We start from the raw sequence: 15216 nt of genomic DNA, 5'->3' as shown, positions 1-15216 counted from the left end.
GCTTTTGGTTATAAGACATAGCCTTATTCACCTTAGAGCTATTTAAGGTGGGAAAATTCTGTAAGAATTACCTTCAAAGAACCAGAATTGAGAAATTAAGACAGGTGAAACATTTACAGCCTTCCTTCACCTATACTGGTGCAGAAACTCTTCCAAGTGTCTCTGTCATTTGCTGCTCTTTCCACCTGGGGTCGGCAGTGTTCTCTGCTGAGCAGCCATTTTTACTGGAATGGTAGCCTGGTTCCGTTCCCATAACCAATGGGTTGTTTTTTTGTTTGTTTGGTTTTTTTATGGGTCTAGATGGTTAGTGTGACAGACTGACAATATCCTGTAAAATCCTGGACAAACCTTATGGAATTAAGATAAACTTTATTGAATTAGGTTAAATCTTCCTGAATTAGGGTGAATACCCTTGGGATCAATCCACTGTATTAAAAATGCAAATGTGTGTGTGTCATTAGGGAATTGTATGTAACTCCTCCAAGAGGATTGGAATGCTAATGTAATTCCTCCAATTATTAGCCCATTGAAGCCACTCCCTACAGAGGTATGCACATACTAGTTCAAACTTGATGCTCCAGGGCCCCGACAAACAAAGAATTTTTGGATAAACTGCTGTGTTTTAAACGGGCTCAGGACCTTCTTCCTGATCCAGCAGATGCATAAGTCCCCATGTCCATTGAGGGCCTTAATCCTTAGGGAGGAGCTATAAGGACTGGGCCTATTAAGGTCCATAAGACTGTGTGCTTGCTTTGAGCCGAAGCTGTGACGAACTGGAAGTCACAAGGAAACTCCTTGGGTGGGGTATTGAAGGACCTCTCCTGCCAGAGCCCATGTTAAGTTTTGGGTAATCTCTGGTATGCTTATTAGCATGCATAGGTTCTTTTATTGTTTTTAATATGTGCTCTCTAGTGCATTTACCTTAAGAATAAAACAGGCTTGCATAAAAAGAGCTGGTGGTATTTATGACTTGGGCAGTCATAGTGTTAACCATCTCTGAAGAGAAAGCACCCAGGTGACAGCAAACAAGAAGTCTGTCTCTGCTAGAAGCAACACGGTGAAGGCAGGAGGAACTGTGCAGCCTGGAAATACTCCAGTTAGAAGGGAGGGAGACATGGGTCTCCACCCAAGAAAGGCAATGTTTGCAGTGGTGAAAGCCAGAGAGTAGGTACCCTGGTTGGACCACTGAAGGGAAATCCAGGTTCAGTTGCCCTCAGCTGTGACAGTTATCCTTGGAGTCAACCCTCCCCACTTTATCCAGGGTTGGGACTGGCAGCCACATCAAGGTGTAGCAGACAGAGTGAAGAGGGGCAACGGTTCACCCAAAATAAAGACCCCTGAATCCCCACCAATTTTAACAATTATGCATGTTCTGAGGTCTTGAAACATTTTCGTGTTTTCAATTCCCATTTCCCTCTAAAAACAAAAAAAAGGAAGTGTCAAATGACTGCCATGACTTCTGGCTCTTGGTCATCATTCACACCTTATGCACGCCCAGTTAGTGACTGAAAAACTTCAGGGTATGAGGTCAAATTCAGTTGGGAAACTTACATAAAACTTGATATATTTATCTCAATTATCCAAACCTGAAATGGGGCCCACCAAAGTTGCTCAGCCCCGTGTTTCCGTTTATACACAGGGTAAAACTTATTTGGCTTTCAAGGGCAACCAGGTTCTTTCTTTTTCCTCTGGTGCGTTTTGAGGACCAGCTGGTAGGTCTGGCTCCCACATAGCCACTTTCTGGCAATGACCAGCTGATGGTCACTGCTGAAAGTACTGGGAGAAATGTCTTCCTGACATTCCATACAATATAGGCCAAGAGTCACATGCTATCACAAATTGCGTATCACTAACTCCACACACGAACCTTGACAAATGAGCCGTATTTTTATACTTCTCTATTTCTATAGCTTGTTATTTAAAGAAAGAGCACATTATTTTAAACAAGTGAAAATTACTTTTATTAACCAACCTGTTTTGCCAAGTTCCTCAGCAAAGTATGGGTCATTCAAGTCAACATCAGATGGAAATTCATCTTCATTCAGTTCTTCTTTGGCAGTAGCCTATAACAAAAAACAGTGATTTTTGACATTTCCATTTAACATGCAACTAATACAGAAGTTTAATCTAAATGAAATATAACTTCTTGTAGCTGCTACTAATTCACAACTTCAAAGTTTCAGAGTAGCAGCTGTGTTAGTCTGTATCCGCAAAAAGAAAAGGAGGACTTGTGGCACCTTAGAGACTAACAAATTTATTTGAGCACAAGCTTTCATGAGCTACAGCTCACTTCATTGGATGCTTTAAGGTTGTGATCTGAATGACACAGATCTAAAAACATACCATAAATTGAGAACTAAAGTGAATGTAAATAAACAATTCTAAGTCTAAGTTTGTATATAACACACTGAGCTATAAATCTTACTATGAACACAAAGAGCAGAATAATTTACACATTCAAAGAAGTCTTAAGTCCATAGAATATAAACTGTATAAACATTCCAATTAATTATAGGATCAGAAGCATACTTCTGGTTCTCCGTATCCACACACAATATTTTTCAAGTTAATGATTCAAGGAGATCAACAATAAGTAAAATCATTGCACCCAGAAGAGTGGACAGTATGCACAGCATGTTTATGAACTACCAAGGAGATAATATATCCTTTCTTCTCTACAAAAGGCAGTTCTCAAACATCCATGTTGAAGTCACTGCCAAAAAAACACAGCTGCTCGATCACTCCTGCTTCATCATTGCCTGTATTCCACAAGCAAAAAATATAAACTCAGCATATAAAAAACAAGCTCACCGCCTTTACTGGGAATTCATAAAGTGTGCTGGTCCTATTTAAAATAGGAATAGTCAACTAACAACGGTCCTCCACAAAAACCTTCTTTAGGCAAAAGTGTGGGTAAATAGCTTTCAACTGTGCCCTGAAGTTTATCAAATGTGGGTTTAAATTTATAGGGGAAGCAAGTTCAAGAACTGAGGAACTTTTCCTTAGAACACCTAGCCTCCAGCACATGTGAACCATTACCCTGTTGGTTTTAGTCAGGGTAAATGAGAGTCTTACACTAGCAAGAGTTGTTGTAGCCTCTAGAAACACTATTTAACACAAGAAGCCAGTTTGTTTTCAGAAGTTTTAGCAGCTACTGATCAAACGCCATTTGTAACTTTGCTTAGAGAATGGACAAATACATTAACAAAGTCACAGAAGTTATTTTAATTAATCTGTTATCTCGATGTGATATGGCTCTATCAGGCCTTCGCTGCCTTCTGCTGGAGCATTAAACCCCTGACACCCATGCTTAAAGAATACTGACTTAGGCCGGGCTACCTACAAGACACAGGGCTAGTCTGCACTGGCAACGCTTTAATGTGCCTTATGTAGTCATGGCAGAGCACTGGGAGACAGCTCTCCCAGTGCTCTAAAAAACCACCTCCATGAGGGGCGTAGCTACCAGTGTGTTTTTTCACACCCCTGAGTGAGAAAGTTGGAGCGCTGTAAATTGCCAGTGTAGACAAGCCCTTAGTTCTCCGCAGGCCCAGAAGGGCCAAGAGGAGACACTGACCAATAGGGAAGCAGCAGGCCAGTTAAGAAGGCTTGCCTGCTTCTTCTGGGGCAAGTGCTGGGAGAGATTAGGACAAAGGAGATGCTCCTCAGTGCTCCAGAACCCCAGGTCCAAAAAAAGGACCTTTGCTTAAAGCACTGCAATGAAGCAGTTGCCTTTTCTATTTGTTTGTTTAAAGATACAGACCCAGACAGCCTATTTCTGACTTTGTTATTATTTAACCCAGGGGTTCTCAAACTGGGGGTTGGGACCTCTCGGGGGAGGAGAGGGGGGTGTCCACAAGGTTATTACATGGGGGGTCACGAGCTGTCGGCCTCCACCCCAAGCTCCGCTTTGCCTCCAGCACTTATAATGGTGTTAAATATATAAAAAAAAGTGTTTTTAATTTATAAGGGAGGGGTCACACTCAGAGGCTTGCTAAGTGAAAGGGGTCACCAGTACAAAAGTTTAAGAACTACTGATTTAACCGTTAAAGACTGATGCCAAGCATATGACAGCGGCCACTGTTTCTGACAGGCTGACACACCTTGTAAACCAAGTCAGGGAGCATCTGCAGGGCCACCCTTGACCAGCAGGAGGCACTATAAAGAAACCACATTTGTGATACTGGGGCTGATTCAGAATGAAGAAAGAAAATATAGGGAGAATTAGGCAGTGTGTTTTTTTTTTGTTTTTTTTTTTAAGAAGTCTCCCTAACATTCATATGTTACCACCACAGGAATCAATTCACAAATTCCTTTGGTAAATGAAAAGGCAAAAAAGAAGGCAGAAAAACCAGTAGTATGAATGCAATTCCATTTTGTCATTCATACACAGAAATATCCCTCAAGGGTACACATCTAGTTGATCTTTGAGCAACTCCTCAATGCCATTCAAAATGTTTATGCTGCTAGAACTTTGGGAGACTGAATTTTGTACATCCTAATCAGAAACCTTGCTATCCAATCATATTTTAGCAACAAATATGATACACACTGGAATGTTTAAGTGGCTAACAAAACTCCAAGATCAAAAGGTAGTTTTCTGGGTAGATGTATGTTTATTTTTCTTTTATCACACAAATTTACAATGATATTTACTTTGGCTGCCAAAGACAGATGAAAATATGTGGAAGCCTGTTATGACTAGTATTACCCTGAACATCCTTCTAACTCTCTAGATTTGGTAAGTTACTTGTAAACAGTCTCTAAATGAAGACACACCACACTATCAGCCCCCAAAATCATTCTAGAAACTGTAACTCCTTTGTATTTAATTCAAGGCAAAATAGGACGGTTATAGGTTTTAATTAAAAATGTGAGTGATCAGAACATACGCACCTTTCTTTTCTTCTTCAGTTTTCTTTTCTCTTTCTTGTTTTCTAAAAATTGCTCCCAGGGAGTTAGTTTATCCTTTCCTTCCAACTTGCTTTTGACCATCTCTTCAGCAGTTTCTTTCAGTCCTATGGCAAAATAAAAAACAAATGAACAGGCAAACTTAATTTGCTCAAGTTTTTTTCATCCTCTTAAAAACACTCTCTAATATATTCTCATCAGCAAAGCCCTGATTCAAAGGGAAATATTTACTATCTTTGATCCATGCAATTGCACAAATATCGACTGTCAAATCAAGGCAATGTATCCAGGGGAAAGGTCAGCTTGCTGTGCAAATCCTCCCACTTCATGCTAAAAAACCTCAGTGGTAAGTTGTGCAGATGTCTGAGAGAATGAGAGTGGCAATACCCAGTCCTCAGCACTTCTGATTCCCTCGACTGCCTTCTCCCCCCAGCTCAGTGCTGCAGTCTACAAATGTCACGTTCTTAGAGCTAGAGTAACCTTGTGAGGACTTAGAAGTACTTCACTAATATTAATTAGTTTTTACAAAATTAATAAGGATTTCGGAAGGGGAAAAGGGGGGAAACAAAGAACTGAAAGATTTGCACAACATTACAAACGTTAAAACTGAGGTTAGAACCTAGGTCCATCTCCCAGTGCTGTGCTTTAACTTCTAGTCAATGTGGCCCATTTCGCGGAATGCCTTCCAGTAGGGTATGTTTCATTAGGAAGCTCCACAGGGATTTTAATGTTTATATTTTCCCTTCAATTATTGTGCCTCTCCAGCAAAATACCTCAAACCAGGAAACAAATTTAAAATTCCTCAGCATTTCAATTCTACTTCATCCTACAATTCTATAATGAAAAAAGGTTAAATTTAAAATATAGGGGTTTCACATGAAGTGAGATGTTAAGCGAAAAGGGACATACATTTAAATATAAATAAAGTTAAGGATTTCCGAGCGGTTAGCTTGTAAGGGAATGCATGAACTTGTGGGATTCATGTTCAGTTGTCTCCGCCAATTTCAACTTTAGTTAAAAAAAATTACGTGTATGCAGCCCATGCAGGAAAAAACTCATGATTTCTGGGTTTGTACTATAAATGATATAATCTGATGGATAGCAATAGAAGGAAAAATAGATATAGATATTAGTATTTAGTTATCTTAAAATTGCTCTGAAAGACTGGAATAAGCATTGTATGCACACAAGGTTACTGCTTATTAGTGACATCCTTTGATTTTACAAAAAAAACCCGCTTTACTTTCTCTAAAAAAAGTCTAAGTTTTAAATCCACAAAACGTTTTCCTAAACACCTAGATGTCTGACTATTTTGGTCAGTGAAAGGTATCTCAAAAATTAGAAACAGGAGACTTCTGGTATGACAGGAAACCCAGATTCAAAAAGCTTCAAAGGTAACATGATAACTTTTTTTAAAAAAGTATGTCAACTTTTAGAGGTAGAAAATAGGGGGCATGCTCAGAACATACTACCCCCACAGTGGCTAAAAAATACATAAAATGTATAAAGACAGACATTCTATTTTCATTTGGATACACATTCAAATTATGACGACTCATCAGAAACCAAAATTGAAACTAGCTAAATAGATTATCCTCTTATTTATTTAGGATCATCAAATTACCGGAAGTACTTCTTAATATTTAGCATCTATATGAACTGAAAGATCAAAGGACATGGGTAATCTACCATCCCCTCCTACATCCATGGGGAGCCGTAATTATCAGACCATAAACTTAGATCTTCATCTCTCTGATATCCTTTTGTCAGGTGTGTATTCTAGGAGAAATACCCAAGTTCACATTTCCTGAGCTGTCAACAATTGGAAGAAGTTCGATATCAGGCTAAAATGTTTTGTTGAAGGAAATTTCCTCTTCCCTTTCACAGCAAATGACAGCTTCACAGGGCTCCCAGGAAAGCATGTATCGCAGAAGTGTAATCTACTTGTTCAAAATCTTTCTAGTCATGAAAGGCTGAAAGGGAGTAAGCAATTAGACAGTCTTAATTACTACTAACCCTTCCTAAAAACAAGTGCATAAGCTTCTGAACTTCAAAAGAAACATTTAAGTAAACACACACTCCTCAGCTACGAGCTATGTATGTACTACCTTTTGCCATGGACAGCTTTTAGACTAAACTGAATATTGTCATCTCCAGAGTTTTGCCCAAATGAATGACTAGACTGTATACACATTACACACAAAAACACCTGTTAAAAGAACATTTTAAAGTTGCAACATCAAGCACTCTAAAGTTAGGAAATGCCAGAAAACTGAGGTTGCAATCTTAATGCAGCCCCTCTGTGTGTATGATTTATGATATGCTCTTTAAATTACATGAGCACATACTATTTTTCCATCTGCTCTGAGGATGAATCAGGATTGTGTGATGAAGGAGACTTATCTTACCGCAGAAGTGATGGGACTAATGGGAAGTAATAAGCAGTGACCATCATCCAACCAAACACACAAGCAGGGGAATAAAATAGTGAACAAGTACTAAGACAGTCACTGCAACTCAAAGAAATAGAGAGGTTATTATAAGTCAGAAAAATAAGACCACTGAAAAGCCCTATCAAATCAGAATATTTTTTTATAGATACACAAATATACTTTATTGTTTTCAACAATACACTTCTTCCTGAAATGCACTGAGAATAGACTCCTCTGTTCCCAAAAAACTGAATCCAAAGGTAAGAGCAACTAAATTTTGTAATGCTTAGAAAAAAATATTGATGATCAGCTAGTGACTTCACACATTCTCTCTGAAGAGGGCTGATTATGGATAGACAAGCGTGTCGCACCTCCAGGAGAATGAGACTATGGAAATAATAAATGGAATAATCTGATCCACCTGGCAAAGCAGGACTTGAACAATATAGCCCTTTCCTGAGACTGCCAAATACCACAAGAAAAGCATTAAACGTCCTTCCCAATTTAGAATGGTTTAAAAACAATTGTCCAGACCACATCCTGAGAATAAAACATGTATTTCTAAGTAGTCAGAAGGCTTATAACTATGGAAGGAAAAAGAAACTGTTTCACCTTCGTAATTGAAAATAGGGATCTACAAATGAAGTAAATGAACCACAATATTGTTTTGTCACTTAACCGTCCCAAAATGAAAGCCATGAAAAAAAGAACGGGGGGGGGGGGGGGGAGAATATCTTCATTATCTGCTTGAAAGTAACTCTCTACACTGCCAAGTAAATGAGCAGTGACCAACCACTAAAAAGCAGTGAGAAACAGTGGGATGCAACTGAAGTGTGCAGTAGAAGAGGCCCGAGAACATGGCATGTGAGCACTGGGACTCAAATCCAAGTAAACTAAATCTCAGACTGTAAAAAGTAGGGCTGGTCAGAATTTTTTTTTTTAAATGTCCAAAATTACTTTTTTCTAAATACGAAGAAAAGCCAGGGTAACTTCCACAGATGGTTTAAAAAAAAAAAAAAGGGGGGGGGGGATACTGTTTTACCGGGGACTTCACTGAGGAACAGGGGTCTGCAAAACAGTGAGAATTTTTAGAAAGTGTCACAAGTGTAGTTAGGCCCAAAGGGCTATCCACCTCGAACTATGACAGAAGGATTGGCTCCTGCAGATTTCCACTGAGAAGGCTGTGAACAAGATGTTTGCAAATTATTGAAAACAAAATGTGCAAATTCCTTAAGTCTTCAATCAGGTTTTAAAACAACAGTTAAGGGAGATTATGATATGCTGGATGTCCTTCAATCTTATTTAAATTTTGCTAAAATGGGCGACAGTAACAGCCCAAACTAGAAAAATACCTTCATTAGACCTGAAGTAGGAGTAGAGGAAAAAGGAAAACATTTCTCCATTCTAGGGAATCCAAACCAGCAAATTCATTTCATGTAGCGAGATGAAGGAAGAATCTTGATATGCCTTGTCAATGTGAAACCCCTGTTGCAAGTAGCTGAAAGGAATGTGTGATAGAAATATTCTGACAAGGATATAGGGAACCATCAGTAAACACTTTGGAGGGCTTTCCATACCTTCCATAAAGGAAGAGTAGACCAAAATAAGAAAGTCACATGTAAAACAGGATGCAACCTCCAGGGACTCCTCAGAGGAGACTGCCTAATGGCATGACTGATATCAGGTGGTTTTGTTTTGTCTAAGCTTGAAAGATAAAAAAATACTTAAAGTTTCCCAAGAGACTTTGGGGGTTATCCTGCATCACTTTTCAAAAGACAAAAGTATTAAGGGACAGGACCATTATTAGTACCTAAAGATATTCAGTATAAAGAACTGCAGAGCTCTAGTTTGCCAGATGCATACTTTTGTGCACAGCATGAGACAGGAATACATCATTCAAAGAACATATTAACCAAGAATACAGAATGAGCCATATACACCACCTTCAAAGATCATATAGAACGAAAAACACTCTCTCACTCCATATAATCCTTCCAACAACATATGGCTGAGATTCTCTGTAGTTTAGGAGGAGATTACACTTATTTTTATTTAGGATGAAAACTAGTAATTTTTAAAGTTCCGTTTTAACTCCTGTTTAATAATCACATTTTTACTCTTCCCAAAGGATGACTATTAAAATTAAACGAAAAATGTGAAGCTGGGAAGTAATTGAAAATTATATTAGGAATATGATTGTGGTCTGCCACGTGTATGAAGTCTAAAGCACCGAAACCTTCTATGGGAGTGTGTAAAACTGAGGGCTGGCAAACTCTGTCTAAGGTAATTATTGCTTGAATAATTGAATAATGACTGTAGGAAAACAGATGAACAGACACTCCAATACAATCACTAGTTTTGTGCCTAAAAGAAGAAGTGTTAAAAAAACTGGAACCAAATCTAATTGATTTGTTCTGGTATTGGATTTATGTTTAAAGTATTATGATTAAAAGATAACTGAATCATTCACAAAATATGCTTGCTACAACTGCGTGTGAAAAGTTGTGCCAAAGCTTAAATTTTTAAATTAATTCAAATCTCAGACTTTCCATTTAAAGTCTTCCTACATTAGTCTCTTATAATTTTCTTTTTATTTTAAACATCTTAAGATATTTTTTAAAAAGCAGCCTACAGTACAATAGATCTTAGATAACAGCAAGTCTTGGCAATAGAAATATAGGAACAAAACTAATTCTGAACTAGTCAGGAAATCTTAAAAGTAACATGGTGACTGAAAACTGTCAGTTACATTGTTGGAGCTATGAAAACACTTTTCCGTATGCACAGAGCATGCACTATCCCCGCAGCTTCTACATGCAAAAACACTGTGCAGGGACCATCCCTCAAAAATGATGGGGCATTCTTCATCCTACAAGGTAGGACTTCCTCTGTAACTGCTCCTCCTGACACCTGTGGGCTACTATGGTACCAGGCACTAGAACTCAGAGCAGACAGACAGTAGTTCCACTGGTGGTGCCCAGGCAACATGAAGGAGGAAACAGCCTAATGCAACAGGACAATGAGAAGGTGAAGGAGAACAGGAACAAAAGTCTGAAAGCAGATGGATAGGAGCAGAGGGGGTCAGAGCTAGGAGGCAGATGGATAGAAAAGGACGCTGGGGCAGAAGTGTTTATAACCAATAGATAAAAGAAAAGGAGTACTTGTGTCACCTTAGAGACTAACCAATTTATTTGAGCATAAGCTTTCGTGAGCTACAGCTCACTTCATCAGATGCATACTGTGGAAAGTGTAGAAGATGTTTTTATACACACAAAGCATGAAAAAATAGGTGTTTACCACTACAAAAGGTTTTCTCTCCCCCCACCCCACTCTCCTGCTGGTAATAGCTTATCTAAAGTGATCACTCTCCTTACAATGTGTATGATAATCAAGGTGGGCCATTTCCAGCACAAATCCAGGGTTTAACAAGAACGTCTGGGGGGGGGGGGGGATAGGAAAAAAACAAGGGGAAATAGGTTACCTTGCATAATGACTTAGCCACTCCCAGTCTCTATTCAAGCCTAAGTTAATTGTATCCTATTTGCAAATGAATTCCAATTCAACAGTCTCTCGCTGGAGTCTGGTTTTGAAGTTTCCGAACGCCCCACTCTACTTGCGCTATATTGATGACATCTTCATCATCTGGACCCATGGAAGAGAAGCCCTTGAGGAATTCCACCATGATTTCAACAATTTCCATCCCACCATCAACCTCAGCCTGGTCCAGTCCACACAAGAGATCCACTTCCTGGACACTACAGTGCTAATAAACGATGGTCACATAAACACCACCCTATACCGGAAACCTACTGACCGCTATTCCTACCTACATGCCTCCAGCTTTCACCCTGACCACACCACACGATCCATTGTCTACAGCCAAGCTCTGCGATACAACCACATTTGCTCCAACCCCTCAGACAGAGACAAACACCTACAAGATCTCTATCAAGCATTCTTACAACTACAATACCCACCTGCGGAAGTGAAGAAACAGATTGATAGAGCCAGAAGAGTTCCCAGAAGTCACCTACTACAGGACAGGCCTAACAAAGAAAACAACAGAACGCCACTAGCCGTCACCTTCAGCCCCCAACTAAAACCCCTCCAACGCATTATCAAGGATCTACAACCTATCCTAAAGGATGACCCAACACTCTCACAAATCTTGGGAGACAGGCCAGTCCTTGCCTACAAACAGCCCCCCAACCTGAAGCAAATACTCACCAGCAACCACATACCACACAACAGAACCACTAACCCAGGAACCTATCCTTGCAACAAAGCCCGTTGCCAACTGTGCCCACATATCTATTCAGGGGACACCATCACAGGGCCTAATAACATCAGCCACGCTATCAGAGGCTTGTTCACCTGCACATCCACCAATGTGATATGCGCCATCATGTGCCAGCAATGCCCCTCTGCCATGTACATTGGTCAAACTGGACAATCTCTATGTAAAAGAATAAATGGACACAATCACATGTCAAGAATTGTAACATTCATAAACCAGTCGGAGAACACTTCAATCTCTCTGGTCACGCGATTACAGACATGACAGTTGCGATATTACAACAAAAATATTTCAAAACCAGACTCCAACGAGAGACTGTTGAATTGGAACATTTGCAAATTGGATACAATTAACTTAGGCTTGAATAGAGACTGGGAGTGGCTAAGTCATTATGCAAGGTAACCTATTTCCCCTTGTTTTTTCCTATCCCCCCCCAGACGTTCTTGTTAAACCCTGGATTTGTGCTGGAAATGGCCCACCTTGATCATCATACACATTGTAAGGAGAGTGATCACTTTAGATAAGCTATTACCAGCAGGAGAGTGGGGTGGGGGGAGAGAAAACCTTTTGTAGTGGTAAACACCCATTTTTTCATGCTTTGTGTGTATAAAAACATCTTCTACACTTTCCACAGTATGCATCCAATGAAGTGAGCTGTAGCTCACGAAAGCTTATGCTCAAATAAATTGGTTAGTCTCTAAGGTGCCACAAGTACTCCTTTTCTTTTTGTGAATACAGACTAACACGGCTGTTACTCTGAAACCAATAGATATGCTCCCTTCCAGGATTTAAAATTAAAATCAGGATTCCAGAGTCTCAACAGTCCACTTTTGTCAGCAAATAGCTTTGAAACTCATGGGCAAAGTAAGTCTCGTCCCTTCTAGTGGTCCACAGACAAAACAGAAATCTACTACTGCTATCAGTTACTTCATGAGCTCAAGTAGTAGAGGAACTGTGTTTCTAAAGATCCCAACTCCGTTGATGACCCAAGTGGGTGTTAATATGGTTTTTTTGGGATTCTTTTAAGTTAACTGCATCCAAAAACCTATTTTAAAACATTAAAGATTGTAAAGTCAAGCGCTCAAAGTGATGAAATGCCAGGGTAATCTTAATTTGCCCCTCTTGTGGGATGCATAATAGAGTCCTTAATTACATGATCACATACTTAAAAAAGAACAGAAAAAAACAGGACCTGTGCATCATTTAGTGCACAGGATGGATAGTGCTCAAGGTATAAATCAGTATCTAGTGAATGACACTGTTCTCTGTAGGATCCCTGCTTCATTTGTTGCAGAAGTTGAAAGATGTGCAGTGAATGAAGCAAAGGACTGCAGGAAGAAAAAAAGATGGCCATATGGTTAAAGCAGCTGAATGCCCCTTGGAGAACTGGATTCTATCCTTGTAGTGCCAAGCAAGTCATGTAAACCAATACTGTTGCAGCTAACCACTAACTGTGTTCCTCATTTTCTGGGTGCCCAATTTTAGACACCTGGAGTCAGATTTGCACAAGTGCTGAGTGCTCACAACTGCAACTGAAGTCTACAGGACCTAGGTGTTGAACATAAAGGGCTATCGAAACTAAGTACCTAGTCAGGTCCTAGGCATCTCAAATTGGGCTCCCAAAATCAGCCAACATAATTTTGGTTTTAAACTTCAGGATAATACCACTTTGCCTCACAGTGATGTCATGAAGATAAATTCAATGCTTGCAAAGCACTCCTATTCTTGTGACAGGACAACAGAAAAGCCCATGAGGAGCTCACTATTTTATTTAGTGCAGGGTTTAGATGGTGTGTGTTAAATAGGGCTTGTGGGCACACACCGAATGAGGATCAAACAAAATACTGCATATCCACCTATTCACTGAGCACCATTCATCTTGTGCACTGAATGAGGCAAGACGGACAGTATGGGGATATCTAATTAAAGACTACCATAATACAGATCAAGAAAGGCCAGAAAGAAGGTTAATCTTATATAATACATGGTTCAAAGCCCTGTAACTGTGCCTTGCAAAGGATCCTTCTTACTCTTCCTGTCCTACCAATTTTCCACAGACAGCTTCAGCCTCTTCGCCTCAAAGTAACTAGAGAGCTCTCCCCTTTGGTGTCAGTCTCATTAATTCCTCTATCCCTATAGGTACTCTTTTTCACCCTAAGAATAGCTTTCACTAGTGCTCCAGCGAAGGCATAACTCAAAATTCATAGTTATAAAGTCACTGTATTAATTTAATTGAATTTTTGTAGTTACCAGAAATAACTCACGTGTTATTTACAAGATAACGTTCTGCATGGAACTGCAGTCTAATATTACAACCTGCGTACTGCAGCTCAGTTACCTGTTTAGGATTCTATGTGTATGCATAGAGATTTTTCAAAAATACAATTAAAAAATGGGTAGCTTTAGCTACTGAAAAACTAATGCCTTGTCTATATTCTACAAAGAGAACACATTCATAACAGCAACAAGCAGTTTCCATTGTGGTTTCTAACACTCCTGGGTTTGAAGGTCGTAACAACATAAAATCCTTTTGAAAATGATATAATAGTTACTGATGCATAAAAATGTTCAGCTCATTTGGATGCTTGATGCCCCAATGAATTAAAAGCCACTCATGATGAAACAACTACATGTATGTACATACTGACACTCTGTGGGTAGTGGAATTATAACATGATGATTCAGATGTGCCATTAAGCCCTTCATCTCAATTAACTATAGGTAGGGATGCACATTTTTAAAGTTAAATATAGGGAGAATTGAAATTATATGAAACAAGGAAAATTCATGGACATTTTCTGTAGTTACCAACTTATGCTTTCAAAAGAAGATCTTTACTTGTGCATTTATTATTTTATCTGTCAGAAACTTTTCTCAGGCAATGAATTCAGATTATGGGCTAAAAAGCAATACAATAGAGATTGCATTTATGAAGCAGAAGTGATTCCAGAGTGTATTCAGACTCACATCTGAATCTGAGTTACAAAAATAAATTTTGCTATTTATTATTTCTGCTTGTACTCCTATATACGAATACAACTATGGAAGAGGGAGATGGATTCTACTCTGACTCACACGTTGTCAATTAATTAACTTACTATTAGCGAGTCAGGTCCTATCTTCATTTATATTCAATGGGACTGCACAAGTGTAAGCAGAACAGAAACGGGCCTGCAAAGTCTAGCACTGGTGATGATGCAGAAAACAACTTGGTTTTTAAATGTCAGGTTGAGTTTTGCAGCGCTGATTTATAGTAACATTGCCTTTTACTTGCAAAATGAGAAAATAATCTGATCTGGAAAGTCACTAACAAGAAGTCTAAGAAACCGACAATGCCTTTTTTAATAGCTTCTCATATTACAAACTCCCTTTAAGCTATTGCTCCTTTCCCACTTAAAGTTTCATTTGAGGTTCAGGCTTCTTTCAACACCCATCCTCCTGTGGTCCCAGAAATCTCAGTGTTTTACAAGATCATTCTGCTGTCTCCTCCATTTCAGGTTCCTGAAATCCCTGTATTACCCTTCTAGTTGCTTAAGGAAACCTTGAATTTCCTTATCTTCCATAAATTCACGATTTCTG

The 15216-nt window shown here is 39.2% G+C and overlaps 1 protein-coding gene across 1 annotated transcript in view; it reads right to left on the bottom strand.

Annotated features, from left to right (window-relative positions):
• The window catches only part of ESF1 (ESF1 nucleolar pre-rRNA processing protein), a 72189-nt gene that overhangs the window by 20314 nt on the left and 36659 nt on the right, over positions 1-15216 (bottom strand). The window contains exons 11-12 of the mRNA XM_074949619.1: positions 4894-5015; positions 1973-2063 (exon numbers count right to left, since the gene is read on the bottom strand). Of these exons, the coding sequence (XP_074805720.1) occupies positions 1973-2063; positions 4894-5015 (213 nt within the window). The remainder of the gene's footprint in view (positions 1-1972; positions 2064-4893; positions 5016-15216) is intronic.

Source organism: Natator depressus, chromosome 3, assembly GCF_965152275.1.
Source record: "Natator depressus isolate rNatDep1 chromosome 3, rNatDep2.hap1, whole genome shotgun sequence".
In the NCBI taxonomy this organism is placed as follows: domain Eukaryota; kingdom Metazoa; phylum Chordata; order Testudines; family Cheloniidae; genus Natator; species Natator depressus.
The sequence above is the reverse complement of the archived record's forward strand: the minus strand, read 5'-3'. Positions and strand labels throughout refer to the sequence as shown.